The 20,283-nt window shown below is 42.5% G+C and overlaps 1 protein-coding gene across 1 annotated transcript in view; it reads left to right on the top strand.

Annotated features, from left to right (window-relative positions):
* The window catches only part of adgrv1 (adhesion G protein-coupled receptor V1), a 176,827-nt gene that overhangs the window by 35,865 nt on the left and 120,679 nt on the right, over positions 1 to 20,283 (top strand). Inside the window, exons 20-32 of the mRNA XM_063017738.1 lie at positions 1,178 to 1,551; positions 3,934 to 4,110; positions 5,993 to 6,173; positions 7,051 to 7,244; positions 7,420 to 7,549; positions 8,438 to 8,521; positions 12,463 to 12,602; positions 13,301 to 13,910; positions 14,485 to 14,700; positions 16,232 to 16,447; positions 16,547 to 16,791; positions 16,877 to 17,058; positions 18,621 to 19,429. Of these exons, the coding sequence (XP_062873808.1) occupies positions 1,178 to 1,551; positions 3,934 to 4,110; positions 5,993 to 6,173; positions 7,051 to 7,244; positions 7,420 to 7,549; positions 8,438 to 8,521; positions 12,463 to 12,602; positions 13,301 to 13,910; positions 14,485 to 14,700; positions 16,232 to 16,447; positions 16,547 to 16,791; positions 16,877 to 17,058; positions 18,621 to 19,429 (3,558 nt within the window). The remainder of the gene's footprint in view (positions 1 to 1,177; positions 1,552 to 3,933; positions 4,111 to 5,992; positions 6,174 to 7,050; positions 7,245 to 7,419; positions 7,550 to 8,437; positions 8,522 to 12,462; positions 12,603 to 13,300; positions 13,911 to 14,484; positions 14,701 to 16,231; positions 16,448 to 16,546; positions 16,792 to 16,876; positions 17,059 to 18,620; positions 19,430 to 20,283) is intronic.

The raw sequence follows: 20,283 nt of genomic DNA, 5'->3' as shown, positions 1-20,283 counted from the left end.
CTGTTGTTCAGATGGGCGGGACTAAGCCGGATGGGGTCTCTCTCTTTCATGAGTGGTGCAATTACGACCTCTGCTGGCTGATTGATGGCGCCTGCACAGAGATGAGAAAAGAGTGCTGTCAGGGTGTGTCTCTCCATACACAACACTGAGCTGCACTGCACTCGTCAAAGTGTAGGTGATAAGATGCATACAGCATGCTGCCCACGTGTCGGAGGGGGCGTGGGTTAGTTTTGTTCTCAGTCAGAGCAGGGATTGGCATTGGTGGAGAGGAAGCATGATGCAATCGGGCAATTGGATGTGCTAAAAAGGGAGAAAAGGGGGAGAAAATGCATAAAGAAAAGTATATCATATATATATATATATATATATATATATGTATGTATATATGTTTTAACCCAGCTTTTAATCAGCTTATGGGTTTTCTCTGGGTACACCATATTCCTGTGACCTTCCAAAACATCCAGATGTTCCATTGCTCTAGTTTGGCTTTAGATGTAGCTCTGGACCCCATTTTTTCCCCTAATCTAGTTGTATCCAATTACCCTGGTTGCGTTCCACTTCACCTTTACCGATACTACTCTCCACTGCTGACTGAGGAGCTTTGCAACTGACACACGCCCCCTCCGACACACGAGCAGCACTTGCACGAGGCGAGTTCATATGCAGATCAGCACTGTGCATGGAGAGCCACACCCTGATCAGCATTATTCCCCAACTCTGCGCAGGCACCATCAATCAGCCAGCAGTGGTCATAATTGCATTAGTTATGAGGAACCTTGGTCTGGCTTCCCACCCTGTATGAACAACAGCCAATCATTGTTCATGTGGCCGCCCAGCCCAGCCCAGCCCGATGGCAGAGCTGAGATTCAATACGATGAATTCGAAATCCCAGCTCTGGTGTGCTAGTGTATTTTACTGCTGTGCTACCTGAGCGACATGAATGCATTTTTAATAGCACATAAAATCAAATGCAATATTAAAATATTTGGCTGGCCCATAATCTAAGAAATCCAACATAAACGTAAAATAAACATGGGGTAAAACATCTAAAAAAATTAATAATGAATAAAAATCAAACTTAGTTAAGTTCCTAGTATCTTAGGTCTTAGTAAAGTTCTTAAAACTGCTAACTTTGTTACGTGACATCACTGGTTTACCTTGTTCTAACTCTTGACAGATGCTGCTCCTATAAGAATCGGCTCGAACCCTGACGGCCACCAGCTCTTCACAGGCCTTCTGCAGGACGTCCGTCTTTATTCGGTTCGTCTGAAGCAACCTGAGATCCGTGAGCTGCATGGTCAGCCGGCTAAGACCGACCTCCGCAACGTGTCCGGATATCTGGCGTATCGGCAGGGGGAGAAGCTCAAATCGTTTATCGTGGAAACTCGGGATGATCGAGAGGAAGAGGGAGAGGAGGTGTTCTACCTGCAGCTGGTGGCTGTTCATGGGGGAGCCCGGCTGCCCACGCCCCGTCCCACTGCCAGGCTGAGGATTATGAAGAGTGACAATGCTAACGGGCTATTTGGGTTCACCGGAGCGTGTATTCCTGATGTAAGTTCTATCCTTGGATTAGAGATACTCAAATATTTATATACTTACTTAAAAATGAAAGAAACACGTAATCATTTCAGTATAACACCAAGTCAGTTAACTTTCAGGGATCATTTACATTTACATTTTTGGCATTTAGCAGACGCCTTTATCCAAAGCGACTTACAGTTACAGTTACAGTCTGAGCAACTGAGGGTTAAGGGCCTTGCTCAAGGGCCCATCAGCAGCAACCTAGCAGTGGTGGGGCTTGAACCAGCAACCTTTGGATTACTAGTCCTGTGCCTTAACCACTATCATTCTAGCTTTTTATCTATCTATCTATCTATCTATCTATCTATCTATCTATCTATCTATCTATCTATCTATCTATCTATCTATCTGTCTGTCTGTCTGTCTGTCTGTCTGTTTATCTGTCTGTCTGTCTATCTATCTGTCTATCTAGCTATCTGTCTGATTGTGTCTATCTATCTAGCTAGCTAATCTAGCTATCTGTGTGTCTGTCAGTCTAGCTATCTGTCTATCAATCTGTCTATCTGTCTAGCTATCTGTCTGTGTGTTTATCTATTTGTCTGTCTATTTATCTAGCTATCTGTCTGTCTATTTATCTAGCTAATCTAGCTATCTGTCTGTATGCATGTCTGTCTGTCTGGCTATCTGTCTGTCTGGCTATTTGTCTAGATATCTGTCTAGTTATCTATATAGTTATCTGTCTGTCTATCTATCTGTCTGTCTGTCTGTCTGTCTGTTTATCTAGCTTATCTAGCTATCTGTCTATGTGTCTGTCTAGCTATCTGTCCAGCTATCTGTCTGTCTATTTATCTAGCTTATCTGGCTTCTGTCTGTATGTCTATCTATCTATCTGTCTGGCTGCCTGTCTATCTATCTATCTATCTATCTATCTATCTATCTATCTATCTATCTATCTATCTATCTATCTATCTATCTATCTAGTTGTCTATCTAGTTGTCTATGTAGTAGTTGTCTGTCTCTTTATCCATCCATCCATCCATCACCAAGTAGCGCCACAGACTGTCCAGGAGCTCACTCATCCAGGTTTCAAAGGAGATTCTCTAAAACACTATTCGCTTTGTCCGAACTGAATACAGACACATGGGGGTCCTGAATTACACACAATTTGGATCAGCCTTTGATTTGAATTGAGATCTTGATTCCAGGCCTTAATGGTTTGATGATTTCGGTTTCCACTGAGCATTGTTACATGATTTTGCTATCAATAAATTACACAATTTATATCACTAAACATTTTTAAAATGTTTCAGTCATCAAGGTCTGATGTGTGTCAAGTGTTCCTTTAATTTCTATCATTTTTTATGTATATATTCTGCCCAAAATTAAATGTACACTTATTATTTATTTATATATTAAAATATATGGCCATTTTTGGTTCCAAATACTTGAATGTTCCACTACTTTGAACTTCCCGGCTGTACAGACCTAACTGTCGTAGTAAACCATCCCAGGGAATTAATTGATTAAGTACACCTTGCTGCTTTCTAAGTGGTGCAACGCGACCCCTCGGTTGTGAGAGCGTGTCCTCGTGTATATTTAATGTAACTTCACGCCTGGATGGAAAGAGTTCACGTTGGTCTCATTAGATTAGTCATGGCATCTCCGATAGCTGATTCGGTTAACAGAACAGATGGCAGAGCCGGACAGAGCATTCCTTTACAAGGGGTACTTCTCGCTTACGGACAAAGGAGACACCGTGGCCCTCGTCTGAGTTTTCAGTGAATGAGGTACTAGTGTAGCTCTGTTAAAACATCTTGATGGTAGTAATTATATCCGTAAATAATTGGTCATGTAGTGAACAAGTGGATTAAGCTAGTTCAGTTTCAAATAGACAAGGAAATGTAGGAGCTGCCTTGGTCAATTGTAACTGCTGTTAGTGTATAGAGGGAACGTCTAGGAAAAACAACAGCACAGCCAGTGCCCAGTGCTGAGGCATTGTCTTTCATTGGTTGTAGTGTTACTACTGGGTTTCACGTTTACTGCAGCCACAATAGATTGGGTTTTCAAGTCCTAACAATTCTAAGCAATACAGTGTGGGCTGAAGTGGTGTAAAGCACACCACTATTGGACAATGGAGCAGTAGGACCATTTTATGTAATGACATACGAATCCAAGTTTGGTGAACATCAGGAAAATTCAGCCATGTCTACTTTAGTGCCAACTGCTGTTTGGTCAAGGAGGAATAGTGGTCTGGGCTTTTTTAACCCTTGATGTGAAGTAAAAGAGAAGATAAGTATTATAGCATATGTAAAAGTAAGCAGTCTTATTCAAATGTAAGGTAAATATTTCACATAATACTACATTTGAGTACTCACAACTTTGGCATATTGCCATCTATCCTCTTGTTATCAGGTATCTGAGGAGGGCTCGACTGTCTCCTGCGTGGTGGAACGAACTCGTGGGGCTCTAGACTCAGTCTACGTAAACTACACAGTGAAACAGCTCGATGCCCCTGCTGGAGAACCCAACGTCTCGGACTTTGTCAACGCCACAGGCTCCATCCTCTTTCTCCCAGGTCAACGTTCTGAGGTAACACGTCTGGTCATGCTGGACATTCTTCAAGTCTTTAGAAAAAGATGTTTAAAAGCTGTATGTACTCTGTGATGAAATTATTAAGACCGATTTTTACCAATTAGCCCCATCTAGTGGGTACTTAGGCTGTCTATTGTTGGTTTTGAGCTAAATTTAAAAAAACTACATACTGTATAAGTGTAGTGGTCATCAATGGATTTCAAGTGTTTGCCCAAATGTTTCTTCATTAATCTAATTAAATCATTTATTTGGTTATTCAGGGTTTTCTCAGTCACATGACACTGATATTCCAGTTTGTATTTCAGTAATTCAGATTAATGAAGTTCAAACTCTATTTTACCCCCAGTTTACCCTGTTCAGTCTCCCAGTGGGTCTGATTCACTGGGGCGAAAAACAGGAAACACACCGGACAGGTCACACAGGGCCAACACAAATGCATAGTGGCACACACACTCATACCTAGGGGGATTTTAGTATCTCCAGTTAACCTGACTGCATGTCTTTGGACTGTGGGAGGGAACCAGAGCACCCGGTGGAAACCCACAAACAAACACAGGGAGAACATGCAAACTCCACACAGAAAGGACTGGATTGTTCCACTTGGGAATTGAACCCTGGACCTTCTTGCTGTCATGGGACAGTGATAATCAATGACCCACCATGCTGCCAAAACATAGACTTGCATTGTTAAACTAAACTTTTGAGTTTTTGACACATCAAATTTAGAGGCACACTTGCGACGTTCTTTCTACAGTATAAATCCGGTGGTGTGTAGGATGAACCCTTGACTGACTAGACGTGTAGCTTCTTTGGCTGACTGTTCTGGTTACTCTATATAAGTTGCAGACTCTGGATTCAACAAAAGAGCCCCAGACTACCACACTTTCTCCTCACACACTGAGGAACCACTTGAGAAACTGAAGATCAGCCCATAGGACCCTCTTTACTGTAGTCCACTGGTAGTGCTGCACAGCCCATACAAGCCTATTTTTTTTTCATTGTGCTATCTTAGCAATGAAAGAAAAGGTGTCAGTGAGTACAACCCCACGGACCATGCTGGCCATCACTATCTCTATGTAGGAAAGACCTGTAGCTATTAGGATTGTAATAACTTGGCATTACAATAGCAATATTCTACATCCTGCAGTTGGCAGCTTAACTTTCAGAGGTAAAAAATGAACCAGAAATGTTTTTAATCCTCATCCATCCGATCAAAATGTTACCCCGTTTACAGAAATTCCATTAAATAACCGAAAGGCAGTCTCTAAATAGCTACATTTGCGATGTTAATTGATATGGACCATCAGCAGTGACCTAAGGATAAATATGTAGGGAGTTCCCCCCACAGGCAAACCTACACTAGAATGGACAGTCGAGTAAACCAAACCATCCTTACAAGATGCCGACTCGGACAATCTATGTTAACGCACAAGCATCTCCTCACTAGGGAAGATGCTCCAACCTGCCATCAATGTAAAGAAAGACTAACAATCAAACACATACTCATAGACTGCAAAACACTACACTCAGAAAGACAGGTTTTTTAACGAAAACGAGATACGAAATGTGCTTAAATGTGCAGCACTGGGGAAAATAATGAATTTTTTTACATATTTAAATATAAAACATCTTTTATAATTTGTTTTAAATGACACAAAATGAAGAAACAACTTGAGTACCGCCGTATAAATGACCCCAGTGTGTCGGCACGGCATTAAAAACTAATCAATCAATCAATCAATCCCCCCACAGGCTAGCCGTGCAATCGAAAGATTGCAACCGCATTTTGGTACATTGTGAGTGTCTCGTACAGTATATTGTAGTAGTAGTAGTGGTATCAATCCTAATAGGATTCATTTGAACCTCATTCCTCTCTTAGGTTTTGAATTTGCTGGTGCTGAATGATGACCTTCCTGAATTTAATGAATACTTCCAAGTGAAGCTGGTGTCTGCCCAGTCAGGTGATGGAAATCCAGGTTCTACTCCGACCAGTGGAGCCAGCGTTGATCCTGACAATGCTGTTAACAATGTTACCATCAAGGCCAGCGACCATCCTTATGGTATACATATTGGCTCTAAATTACATATCACTTTCTGTTTATCTAAACTTATACCAATAAGCACTAGAAAGCATGCTAAGCAGCTGAATTGCACCTGTTAGCACCTTTAACAATCAGTGGCATCACATTTAAAGACATCATGAGTAATGTAAGGCAGGAGTGTGTGTCTTAATGAGCCTGTGTAGCTAATGTTAACCACATAAACACTACAGAGAGCGACTCTGAAATGGGTCCTGCCCAAACACCATGCTGATCTTCAAGAGAACAATTTCCCTGTTTAGTTAGCAGGCTTTAGCTAGTTGGCTAGTGTGTCCTATTGAATCTCATCCCACAGTAAGGTTTTGGAATGGTGAGTTTGGCCTTAACAATCAGTTTTAGTATAAAATGCCCTTGCATTGTGACTATAACAGCATCCACTCTTCCAGAAAGACTCTCAACAAGATTTTGAAGTGAGTCACTGGACGTTTGTGGCCAATTATATAAATTAGCATTTTAGCGATAAAGCAGTTATTATGGACAAGAAAGCCTGGCTCTCAATCAAAGGTTGAGGCCCTTGTGAAGGCCGCTGGAATATTAATGTCGGATGAAGTTATGGAATCTGGAAGAGGTAAGGTCCTTCCCTAAACTGTTGCCACAAAGATATAAGCATATCATTGCTTCTATATCATTTACATTTGTGACATTTAGTGGACTCTTTTTTTACTGAAGGGATTGATCCAGTTCCTTAACCACTGAGCTACCACGGTCCTCTGCCACCAATGCCCATTTACTTAATACACATACAAATAGGTCTGACTGAAACACCTAAAATCAATAATTGAAACGGTGTCCACATACTTTTGTCCAGGTGTTTGATCTGCTGTGCCCGATGTTTCAGGTCTGCTGCAGTTTCAGCTTGCACCCATAACTCAGGAGATGATCAGGCCAGCTGTGGAGGAGCCCCACGTCAGCGTGAACGAAGAGGCTGGCGTAGTCAGATTGCCAGTGGCCAGAGCACAAGGCCTACTGGGAAGAGTAGTAGTGGGATTTCGAACTGTTCCTATTACAGCCATTGGCTCAAAGGACTATGAGGTAGTATGTCACGGTTCTGAGCCGTTTTATCTGGGTTTAATATAGTTGTATTAAATATTTTATATACTTTTATCCTTTATTATTTATTTTATTGTCGAAAAATGCCCCAGGTTCGGTTCATTTTGTGCACTGGAGGTTTTTATTACTAAATAAAAACATGTTTTCTGTCGAGCAGATCACGGAAGGGTTGCTGGATTTTCTGCCCGGTGAAAGACTCAAATATATCAACGTGACTATTATAGACAACTCGGTGCCAGAGCTGGACAAAGTATTTAGAGTGGAGCTGTACACCCCACAGGGAGGAGGTAAGAGATTTATTCTGCTTACTGCAAAAAATACACAGGACACACAAGAACATACAAAACTCCATTTCAACTTTACTCACTCACTTTATAAGCCACTTATCCTAATCAGGGTTGCAGGGGGTGCTGGAACCTGTGACAGCTCTCTACGGGCACAATGCACACACACACAAACATCTAAGTGCAATTTTAGTATCTCCAATTACCCTGACTGCATGTTTTTAGACTGTGGGTGGAAACAGGAGCTCCCGCAGGAAACCCACACAGACACGGGGAGAACATGCAAACTCCACACAGAAAGGACCCAGACTGCTGTAAGGAGACAGTGCTACCCACTGAGCCGCCGTGCCCAAATAGTTGTATTTAAACCACTTTTTTACATTTGTTCACCTTAAAATTGCACATATTATGTATTTATTAGCATAAACGAAGATTAGCACGTTGTTGCAAAATCATTTTTGGCAATTACAGCTTTGAAGCATTTTGGTTTAATTTTGTAATAATTGTCTAAAATATATATACATTAAAAAACATTACAATTGCATTTGAAAACAAATCTTAGCCATGCAGTGCTAAATATGCGATTGTCACTGGCTAGCAAGTAAAACTAGTACATTAGTAATTAGGAACAATGGCTGATTAGTAGCAAAATAACCTTATTTCATCCCGTAATGTAAAATTTCACTGTTTGTTTAGATTATATATTTTATTAGATTGATATTAGTCAGCTCATGTATAGTACTGCTGTGCCCAAACAGTGTAAATATAGTTGCCCTAAAAAGTTGTGTGTTTTCTTTCCATTAAACCTCTATTTCTATGACATGATCCCTTCTACCTTCTGTGTGAATCCTGTGTGAATCTGTCCTCTCTGATTGCTGTGTGCTGTTTAAGTGGATCTGTTCTTTGGGAGTGGGGACAGTGGCAGTGCAGAGAGTGAAACTGAATTCTTCCTTCCATCCTTTCACTATCATCCTGGTAAGCTTCCTTCTCTCAAGGTTACCCTGAAATAAAACCGGACCTCTGAAGTCTGCCATATAGAAGCACTTTGTAGTTACAATTACTGACTGTAGTCCATCTGTTTCTCTGCATGCTTTTTTAGCCTGCTTTCACCCTGTTCTTCAATGGTCAGGATCCCCACAGAGCAGGTATTATTTAGGTGGTGGATCATTCTCAGCACTGCAGTGACACTGACATGGTGGTGATGTGTTAGTGTGTGTTGCGCTCGTATGAGTGGATCAGACACAGCAGCGCTGCTGGAGTTTTTAAATACCGTGTCCACTCACTGTCCACTCTATTAGACACTCCTACCTAGTTGGTCCACCTTGTAGATGTAAAGTCAGAGACGATCGCTCATCTATTGCTGCTGTTTGAGTTGGTCATCTTCTAGACCTTCATCAGTGGTCACAGGACGCTGCCCACGGGGCACTGTCGGCTGGATATTTTTGGTTGGTGGACTATTCTCAGTCCAGCAGTGACAGTGAGGTGTTTAAAAACTCCAGCAACATTGCTGTCTCTCATCCACTTATACCAGCACAACACACACTAACACACCACCACCATGTCAGTGTCACTGCAGTGCTGAGAATGACAGTAGTGGTCCTGTGGGGGTCCTGACCATTAAAGAACAGAGTAAAAGCAGTCTAAAAAAGTATGTTGAGAAACAGATGGACTACAGTCAGTAATTGTAGAACTACAAAGTGCCTTTATATGGTAAGTGGAGCTGATAAAATGGACAGTGAGTGTAGAAACAATGAGGTGGTTTTAATGTTATGGCTGATCAGTGTTTAAAGCCTTCTCTGGCATGTGCAACTGCAACCTTAATGAAGAACTGGTCGGTAATGGGAGTGAAGGCAGGCTGACGAAAGTGGAAATGGTATGGTCCACTTTATGGTGTCTGAAATTTTATTTTTGTCACTGTATAATTTACACTCTGGTAAATTATGACTTAGCGTCAACTGATTTTGTGGCCTCCAAATGAAAACCGACCTGGTGAATTTGAGACTAAGAGCTGTAAATGTGGGATCAGTTGTCCCGTTAATGCCCAAGTAAAACAATCTTTTTTTATAGCACTGGATGTTTAGTGGTCTTATGCAGTTTGAAGACTTCTGTCTGCAGGGCTGTTTACGTTGCACCAAGGCCAGTGAGCACTTGCAAGAAAAATGTGGGAAAAGCAAATAACTGTTATTGAGTAAAAAGCAGCCGTGGTGAGTGGTGAATGTCAGAAGGTTCATTTTCCCCATAGAGACTCATTTTATAATGCTTATAGAGTGATGTGCGTGAGTGTATTTGAGCTGGCATGTGGAAGGTACTTATTGGCCTGGGTTACAAATTTTTCTGATCAGCCATAACATTAAAACCACCTCCTTGTTTCTACACTCACTGTCCATTTTATCAGCTCCACTTACCATATAGGAGCACTTTGTAGTTCTACAATTACCGACTGTAGTCCATCTGTTTCTCTACATACTTTTAACATGTTTTTACCCTGTTCTTTAATGGTTAGAACACCTACAGGACCACTACAGAGCAGGTATTATTTAGGTGGTGGATCATTCTTAGCACTGCAGTGACACTGACGTGGTGGTGGTGTGTTAGTGTGTGTTGTGTTGGTATGAGTGGATCAGACACAGCAGCACTGCTGGAGTTTTTAAATACCGTGTCCACTCACTGTCCCTCTATTAGACACTCCTACCTAGTTGGTCCACCTTGTAGATGTAAAGTCAGAGACGATCGCTCATCTATTGCTGCCGTTTGAGTTGGTCATCGTCTAGACCTTCATCAGTGGTCACAGGATGCTGCCCATGGGGCACTGTTGGCTGGATATTGTTGATTGGTGGACTATTCTCAGTCCAGCAGTGACAGTGAGGTGTTTAAAAACTCCATCGGCACTGCTGTGTCTGATCCACTCACACACAACCACCATGTCAGTGTCACTGCAATGCTGAGAATGATCCACCACCCAAATAATACCTAACAGATGGACTATAGTCTGTAGTAATTGTAGTAATTGTAGAGCTACAAAGTGCTTCTACAGTGCCTTGCAAAAGTATTCCGCCCCCTTGAACTTTTCAACCTTTTGCCACATTTCAGGCTTCAAACATAACGATATGAAATTGTAATTTTTTGTGAAGAATCAACAACAAGTGGGACACAATCGGGAAGTGGAACGAAATTTATTGGATATTTTAAACTTTTTTTAGAAATAAAAAACTGAAAAGTGGGGCGTGCAATATTATTCAGCCCCCTTGCGTTAATACTTTGTAGCGCCACCTTTTGCTGCGATTACAGCTGCAAGTCGCTTGGGGGGTATGTCTCTATCAGTTTTGCACATCGAGATACTGAAATTTTTGCCCATTCTTCCTTGCAAAACAGCTCGAGCTCAGTGAGGTTGGATGGAGAGCGTTTGTGAACAGCAGTTTTCAGCTCTTTCCACAGATTCTCGATGGGATTCAGGTCTGGACTTTGACTTGGCCATTTTAACACCTGGATACGTTTATTTGTGAACCATTCCATTGTAGATTTTGCTTTATGTTTTGGATCATTGTCTTGTTGGAAGATAAATCTCCGTCCCAGTCTCAGGTCTTTTGCAGACTGCAACAGGTTTTCTTCCAGAATGGTCCTGTATTTGGCTCCATCCATCTTCCCATCAATTTTAACCATCTTCCCTGTCCCTGCTGAAGAAAAGCAGGCCCAAACCATGATGCTGCCACCACCATGTTTGACAGTGGGGATGGTGTGTTCAGGGTGATGAGCTGTGTTGCTTTTACGCCAAACATAACGTTTTGCATTGTGGCCAAAAAGTTCGATTTTGGTTTCATCTGACCAGAGCACCTTCTTCCACATGTTTGGTGTGTCTCCCAGGTGACTTTTTATAGATATCTTTGAGAAATGGCTTTCTTCTTGCCACTCTTCGATAAAGGCCAGATTTGTGCAGTGTACGACTGATTGTGTCCTATGGACAGAGTCTCCCACCTCAGCTGTAGATCTCTGCAGTTCATTCAGAGTGATCATGGGCCTCTTGGCTGCATCTCTGATCAGTCTTCTCCTTGTTTGAGCTGAAAGTTTAGAGGGACGGCCGGGTCTTGGTAGATTTGCAGTGGTCTGATACTCCTTCCATTTCAATATGATCGCTTGCACAGTGCTCCTTGAGATGTTTAAAGCTTGGGAAATCTTTTTGTATCCAAATCCGGCTTTAAACTTCTCCACAACAGTATCTCGGACCTGCCTGGTGTGTTCCTTGGTCTTCATGATGCTCTCTGCGCTTTAAACAGAACTCTGAGACTGTCACAGAGCAGGTGCATTTATATGGAGACTTGATTACACACAGGTGGATTCTATTTATCACCATCAGTCATTTAGGTCAACATTGGATCATTCAGAGATCCTCACTGAACTTCTGGAGTGAGTTTGCTGCACTGAAAGTAAAGGGGCTGAATAATATTGCACGCCCCACTTTTTCGTTTTTTATTTCTAAAAAAAGTTTAAAATATCCAATAAATTTCGTTCTACTTCACGATTGTGTCCCACTTGTTGTTGATTCTTCACAAAAAATTACAATTTCATATCGTTATGTTTGAAGCCTGAAATGTGGCAAAAGGTTGAAAAGTTCAAGGGGGCTGAATACTTTTGCAAGGCACTGTATATGATAAGTGGAGGTGATAACATGGACAGTGAGTGTAGAAACCAGGTGGTTTTAATGTTATAGCTGATATACTGTATATGTGCCATGCAGCCACTGTGGGCCCTTGAGCAAGGCTCTTAACCCTCTCGGCTCCACCTGTATATGTATATATGACAAATAAAGACTAATTATATTCGAAAACATTCTATTTTATTTTATTTTTAGAAAATGATCATGGGTAAATATTCATTGTGTCTGATTTTCTGTTTTTGTTCCCCATTTCTTTGCTTTAAAGCCAACTTGGGACTGGCATCTCACATCACTGTGACCATCGCTGCATCTGATGAAGCTCACGGCATCTTCCAGTTCAGTCCCGAATCTCTCTCAGTGAACGGAACCGAGCCAGAAGAAGGACGGAGTACTGTGGTGTTACAGGTCAGGCCTATTCATTATGAAAAAATCATTCAACGATATAGCGGACTACCCTACAAATCTGGGCTTTTCAAATGAACTTTTCAAATGAACTGTGCTAACTGTGAAGTATGGTGAAGGAAGGATAATTCCAGTGCTCTCAAGCAAAGTCCAGAAAAATGGTTTTCAAGAGTTTGGTTCCTAAGAACAGCCTGCAAATAGCCCTGACTACAACCACCATCCAATACCAATTAAATTGCAGTGGTACCTTGAAACGCGACGTCAGTTGGTTCTGGGAGTGGTGTCGAGTTTAAAAGACGTGGAGTTTTAAGGTATGCGCTCAAAGCACAAAACGCTTCTCATGTAAATGCACCCTAATGCTTACCACTTTGTTTACTTCACTCAACGTCAAGTTTAGGGGTACACATTTCTCGACGATGGGCATTGAGTTTCAAAGATTTTGAGTTTAGGGGACATCGAGTTACAAGGTACCACTGTAATTAGAATGACTGTGTGCCAGAATCCAACACCCAGCAGGCATGTTCCACAATCTAGTGCTTTCTAATTCTGGAAATCTAAGTGTTTCCAGAGGATTAAAGGCTGTTATAGCAGCACATGGGCACAATTTCATAATGTCCATATTTTTTGATGAGTTTTGTTTCTAATTTTTACCAAACATATGTGGATGTGATGTTCATGTGTCCACTGACTTGCTCTTTTAGGTTGTTCGGAATTTTGGAGCTCTTTCCAATGTGACTGTGTACTGGGAAGCAGATCAGAGTTCACAAGAAGAGCTTATCTACAGATCTGGCAACTTGACCTTCACTGTGGGACAGACCACTGCAAGCATCTATCTGTACATCGCTCAGGATGACGTTCCTGAACTGGACAAGAGCTTTAAAGTCCGTCTGTTGAACACTTCTCATGGACGGCTAGGCGGCCAGACGGTCGCCACTCTGACCGTCTTAGCTAGTGATGACCCGTACGGACTGTTCATGTTCTCAGAAAGCAGCAGGCCGGTCCGGGTCCCGGAAGCAGACGCTCCGGTCGTCTTGACGATACAGAGGAGGAAAGGATTGATGGGACGGGTACGGGTGACTTACAGGACACTTGGGGATACAGATCTACAGCCTTACATTACACCGGGTGTGGGCAGGGCAAGCGCTGGAAATGACTTTGTACCCATTTTGGAGTCAGTAACGTTCTCTGCCAATCAAAGTGAAGCTAATGTTACTATCAGAATTCTGGATGACCGAGACCCAGAGAGAGCAGAGGCGGTGTTTATAGAGCTCAGCAATGTCATGCTGGTGGAGGGTGCGCAGACCAGACCAGGTAACTTATCTTTTGATTTTTAAAGGTGTATTTATATATATTATAGGTGCCCCTATAAGGTCTCAATGTACTTTTCTGCATTAATGCTGCCATCACAGAAGTGTAAATGACCTTTGCCAGGGGCACTGACCACAGCCCCATACCATGACAGGCCCTGACTTTTAGACTTGTTGCTAATAACAGTCTTGATAGTCCTTTTCGTCCTTGATCCGGAGCACACGGCGTCAATTTTTTTCCAAAAAAATTCCTGGAATGCTGATTCGTCTGACCAGAATACACATTTCCACTGTGTGATGGTCCATCCTAGATGCCTCAGAGCCCAGAGAAGTTGACACCGCATCTGGACATGGTTAACATAAGTGGCATTTGTGCATGTAACTCTGTATTGTAGTGCTTGACAAAGGTTTGCCAAAGTAATCCCTCACCCATGTGGTTATATCAGCTATTGTTGAGTGGCGGTTCTTGATGCAGTACCGTCTAAGGGATTGAAGATCACAGGCGTTTAGCTTAAGCTTGCGCCCTTGGCCTTTACACACTGAAATTTCTTTCAACCTTTTTTTGTTTTTTTTATCAGTCGCTCAGTCACCGCGACTCGGCATGAGAGACGTCTCCGTGGCTCAGATCATCATAGAAGCCAGCGACGACGCGTTTGGGGTGCTTCAGCTCTCTTCTTCAGCAGTGAGCGTGGCTGAGAACTATGTCGGACCCATTATTAACGTCACGCGCACAGGGGGGATTTTCGCTGATGTGTCGGTCAAGTTCCGTGCAGTACCTATGACTGCAAGGGTTGGTGAGTAGAAATAAAGTCTAAATCTAAATTAGGGACTGCATTTTGAACTTAAAATAATGCTGTGTAAAATTTAAAGAACACAACAATATATGAATGCTTACGACACTTTATTTTATTATCAGCCTAGAAGGTTTTTGCATAGAAGGTACTACAAACTTTCCTGCCATAAACAAGGCCCAAGGGCAGACATGGTGTTAGAAAATAAACACTAAACTAAACCTTTAATGGTGCTAAGTTATTTAGGATTACACTAATGGATTGAGAACAAATAATACATTTGCTACATTTTGAACTTAAAATCTGTATATTTTTGGCCATTTGCTGCATAATCTGAACTACTAACAGTTGATCTGTTATGTAATACATCCTATATTTAACGTTTTAATATGGTATATAATATGCTTTCCTCCAATGGTTCTGCTTTGGCTGCATTGGACTTGAACCCTGTTACCCTGAGGTTGTAAATGCTGGTTTTTGACTTCAAAACCTAAACTTTATTGTACAGGGTTGTTTGCTCTGGATCTGAACCACAGCCTACAGTGGTTTACATCATCTGTGTTGGAACGTCAACTTTGTTGGTATTGCACCAACACTGTGTGCTCAAACCCTCCAGCAAAAACTTACTCTGTTAATGTAATATTTTATTTTATTATTTGGTTTCAGTCAGGATTTTAGGGTTTCCAGCGTTTATTCGTTGTTAGCATTTATTAGTGTGCAGCTTGTGTGCCATTGTGTGGCAGCTGTAGCCTAGTGGTTAAGGTACAGGACTAGTGATAGAAAGGTTGTCAGTTCAAGCCCCACCTCTGCCAGGTTGCCACAGTTGGGCCCCTAACTCTTCATTTCTTAGATTGTATATTGTCACAATTGTAAGTCGCTTTGGATAAAAGCATCTGCTAAATGGCGAAAATATGAATGTAAATTTTCTTAGATCAGGCCAGCCTGGGTTTTGTTTTGGATCTTGGTTTAAGTTTTTAGGCAAATAAAACAGGCAATGTAGATATTTTAAATATAGAGTAGGATTAATAATTATTATTAGGGTAAAGTATGTTCCTGATTGCACACACTGGAACCAGAGTTGGATCTCGAATACATCGTATCGAATCTCAGCTCTGCCTGCCGGCTGAGGCTAAGTGGCCACATGAACAACGATTGGCCTGTTGTTCAGATGGGCGGGACTAAGCCGGATGGGGTTTCTGTCTCTCATGAGTGGTGCAATTACAACCTCTGCTGGCCGATTGGTGGCACCTGCACAGAGATGAGAAAAGAGTGCTCTTAGGGTGTGTCTCTCCGTACACAACGCAGAGCTGCACTGCACTCGTCAAAGTGTAGGTGATAAGATGCATACGGCATGCTGCCCATGTGTCGGAGGGGGCGTGGGTTAGCTTCGTTCTCCTCAATCAGAGCATGGAGAGGAAGCATGATGCAATCGGGCAATTGGACGCGTATTTATGTTCCTGATTTACTTATATAAGAAATATAATCTTTGCTATGCATACTTACCTCAACTCTGAACTTTGCTATTTGTCTGTAGGTGAGGACTACAGCGTGGCCTCCTCAGACGTTGTCCTTCTGGAGGGAGAGAGCAGTAAGCCGGTTCCCATCCTTATCATTAATGACTTGGTGCCTGAACTGGAGGAAACGTTCCGCATTGAGCTCCTAAACCAGACCACAGGAGGAGCCTTCTTGGGCGAGCCCTCTCAGGCAGTCATCACCATCTTGCCCTCTGATGACCCGTATGGATTGTTTGGTTAGTGTGACAGTGTGACATCCTGATCTGGGAGTATTTATGTTTATAAAGTTTATATGACAGGTTTATAAGCATCTCGTTCTTGGTTGTCTTGCTTAGTCTTTCAGGCTGGACCAGTTACTGTTGAGGAGCCGATGGTCAATGGGTTTGAAGTGTCTTTACCGATTGTGAGGAATGCCGGGACAGTAGGTTACGTGGCTGTCCAGTGGAGGGCGACTGTCAACGGTAGATCAGCAGTCGGTGATCTCCGGCCTCAGTCTGGTGAGATCAGTTTTGCTCCGGGTGAAACCATGAAGACTTTAAGAGTAGAGGTTTTGGCTGATGATGTACCAGAAATTGAAGAGGTGAGGAGTCGTACCAATCTTCTTGGCACTTGAAACGTTTCTGTGTGTGTTTATCTTTACCATCGAGTGAATTCGGTTGTTTTAGATCATCAGGGTGGAGCTTACTGGTGCCACTAATGGTGGGAGCATCGGAGCTGAGAATGCAGTAAACATTATTGTCCCGGCCAATGACAATCCTTATGGAAGAGTGCACTTTGAGCAGGTGGTATATAGAGTACAAGAGCCTCTGGAGGGAGTCTACGTTGTCAACGTTACTGTTCGAAGAAGGTATTGCTGGCTTGTACCCAGTGTTTCCAACTTTGACTTCTATTTAATTGCAGACAGGATGAACCTGCTCAACTTCATTTAATTTATTAATAAACATCCATTCCTGCATTTCAGGCCTGCAACACATTCCAAAAAAAAATTGGGACAGTAAAGCATTTACCACTTTGTAACGTTGCCATTCCTTTTCACCACACTTAAAAGACGTTTTGGCACCGAGGATACCAAGTGATTTAGTGTTTCAGCTTTTATTTTGTCCCATTCTTTCAGTAAACACGTCTTACAGTGTGCAATGGTACAGGGTTTAAAATTCTCCACACATTCTCTATTGGGGACAGGTCAGGACTGCAGGCAGGCCAGTCCTGTACCTGTACCCTCTTCTTCCTCAGCCATGCCTTTGTAATGTGTGCAGCATGTGGTTTTGCATCGTCTTGTTGAGAAATGCATGGACGTCCCTGGAATAGATGACGTCTTGAAGGCAGCACATGTTGCTATAAGATCTCAATGTACTTTTCTGCATTAATGCTGCCATCACAGAAGCCAAGGGCACTGACACAGCCCCATACCATGACAGACCCTGGCTTTTGGACTTATAGCTGATAACAGTCTGGATGGTCCTTTTCATCTTTGGTCCAGAGCACACGGTGTCCATTTTTTCCAAAATAGACCTGGAATGCTGATTCATCTGATCACAATACACGTTTCCACTGTGTGATGGTCCATTCTAGATGCCTCCGAGCCCAGAAAAGTTGACTCCTCTTCTGGACATGGTTAACATAAGGCTTCTTTTTTGCACAGTAAAGTTTTAAGTGGCATTTGTGCATGTAACTCTGTATTGTAGAGCTTGACAAAGGTTTGCCAAAGTAATCCCTTACCCATGTGGTTATATCAGCTATTGTTGAGTGGCGGTTCTTGATGCAGTGCCGTCTGAGGGATCGAAGGTCACAGGCGTTCAGTTTAAGCTTGCACCCTTGGCCTTTTACGCACTGAAATTCCTCCCGATTCCTTGAATCGTTTGATGATATTATGCACTATAGAGGGAGAAATATGCAAATCCCCTCCCATCTTTCTTTGAGGTTCATTGTTTTTAAACATTTCAATCATGTTCTCACACATTTGTTGATAAACTGGAGATCCTCTGACCATCTTTGCTTATCAAAGACTCAGCCTTTCCTGGATGCTGCTTTTGTACCAAACCATGATTACAATCACCTGTTGACATCACCTGTATAGAATCGCATCATTATTTTGTTTTTTTCACTTCATTACTAGCCCTAAATTGCCCCGTCCCAATTTTTTTGGAATGTGTTGCAGGTCTGAAATGCAGGAATGGAGGAACATTAATAAATAAAATTAAGTTGAGCAGATAAAACCTGAAATATCTCAGGTTCATCCTGTCTGTTATCAAATAAAAGTCAAAGTGAAATTAAGGAACACTGTTCTTATTTTATTTGCATTTTCCATACTGTCCCAACTTTTTTGACTGTATCAATTTAATTTGATAATTTTTTGACATTAAACCATATCAAATGTATCAAATGTTAATAAATATTTTTACTTTCCAGTGGTGGTAACTTTGGTCTTCTAGAAATCGTCTATAGTACCTTTGAGATTGACGTGGTCAGTAATGCTCAGAAAACTGGCCATAACTTCCTCACGTACTACAATACACCTGTGTCTGGTGCACCCACCGCCGCCGTCCGAAGCGCGATCAACATCACCACATCCAGGGACCCGCTGAACTTCTGTGCAGCCTTTTGCCTGCGAGAACGAGCCTGCCAGGCCTTTTCTTTCACTAATACCTCAACTGCAACGTGCTTCTGGGTAACCTCAGGATCAAACCAAATTTCTGCTAGTGCCCAAACACTGACTTACATCAAAAACGCCACGGCTGCTGCTTTCCTCTTCAGCTCACAGGCCACCGCCGGGAGTGACTACGTTACCATGATCGGGCAGACCGCAACCATGCTGGACGGGTCGAGTACGGCCAACCTGACCGTGCCCATCGTGTCGGACTCATCGCCAGAAATGGATGAAAGTTTTTTGATACAGATTTTGAAAGTTAGCTTAGTTAATATGACCGTCGCTGGGAAACTCTTACCTACCATTATGCAGCCAGACATAGCTACAGTGACGATTGGGATGAATGGCGATGCGTTCGGAGTGTTCAAACTGTACAGTATTAATCCCAATGCTACCCGGAATGGGCTATATCTGGAGGTCAGAGAGGAGCCTGGTGCCAGAGTGCTTCTGGTTATTGAGAGGACAGGAGGGAGTCTAGGCCAGGTTGCAGTGGAGTGGATGTATGTTGGCGGCAGTGCCAAACCCAATGAAGACTTCAGCGGCACAGGGGAGACGCTTATCTTTGCTGAAGGTAGGTGTACAGATCGATCTCTAAATTAGCATTTTGTCCACCCTGGGACTATCAGTGACAGTGCATGCCAGCTAGCTTTGGCGCATAGGGTTACCCTTTGAACCCTATGATGAACCCTATGATGAATGATGTAGCCATAAATTAATTGTTGAAGCAACCAAATGTACTGGGATTAAGCAGGGGGCTTCTAAAACATTGCTGCCATATTAACAACTGATGGAAACACTGACAGATCCTGTTAGTACATAAGTTGCTTTCTTATTTTTACATCATTATATTATGAACATATAGGCATAACATTATGACCACTGACAGGTTACGTGAATAACACTATCTCTTCATCACTGCACTTGTTAGTGGGATATATTAGGCAGCAAGTGAACATTTTATCCTCATAGTTGAAGATGTGTTAGAAGCAGGAAAAATGAGCAAGCGTGAGGATTTGAGCGAGTTTGACAAGGACCAACTAGTGATAGCTAGACGGCTGGGTCAGAGCATCTCCAAAACTGCAGCTCTTGTGGAGTGTTCCCGGTCTGCAGTGGTCAGTATGTATCAAAAGTGGTCCAAGGAAGGAACAGTGGTAAACCGGCGACAGGGTCATGGGCGGCCAAGGCTCATTGTGTGGTCCGATCCAACAGACGAGCTACTGTAGCTCAAATTCCTGAAGAAGGTAATGCTGGTTCTGATAGAAAGGTGTCAGAATACACAGTGAATCACAGTTTGTTGTGTATGGGGCTGCATAGCTGCAGACCAGTCAGGGTGCCCATGCTGACCCCTGTCCATCGCCAAAACTGGACCACAGAGCAATGGAAGAAGGTGGCCTGGTCTGATGAATCTGATAGATCTATCTATCA

The sequence above is a fragment of the Trichomycterus rosablanca genome, chromosome 21 (assembly GCF_030014385.1).
Source record: "Trichomycterus rosablanca isolate fTriRos1 chromosome 21, fTriRos1.hap1, whole genome shotgun sequence".
Classification (NCBI taxonomy): Eukaryota; Metazoa; Chordata; class Actinopteri; order Siluriformes; family Trichomycteridae; genus Trichomycterus; species Trichomycterus rosablanca.
This window is presented reverse-complemented; position numbering and strand designations above follow the sequence as displayed.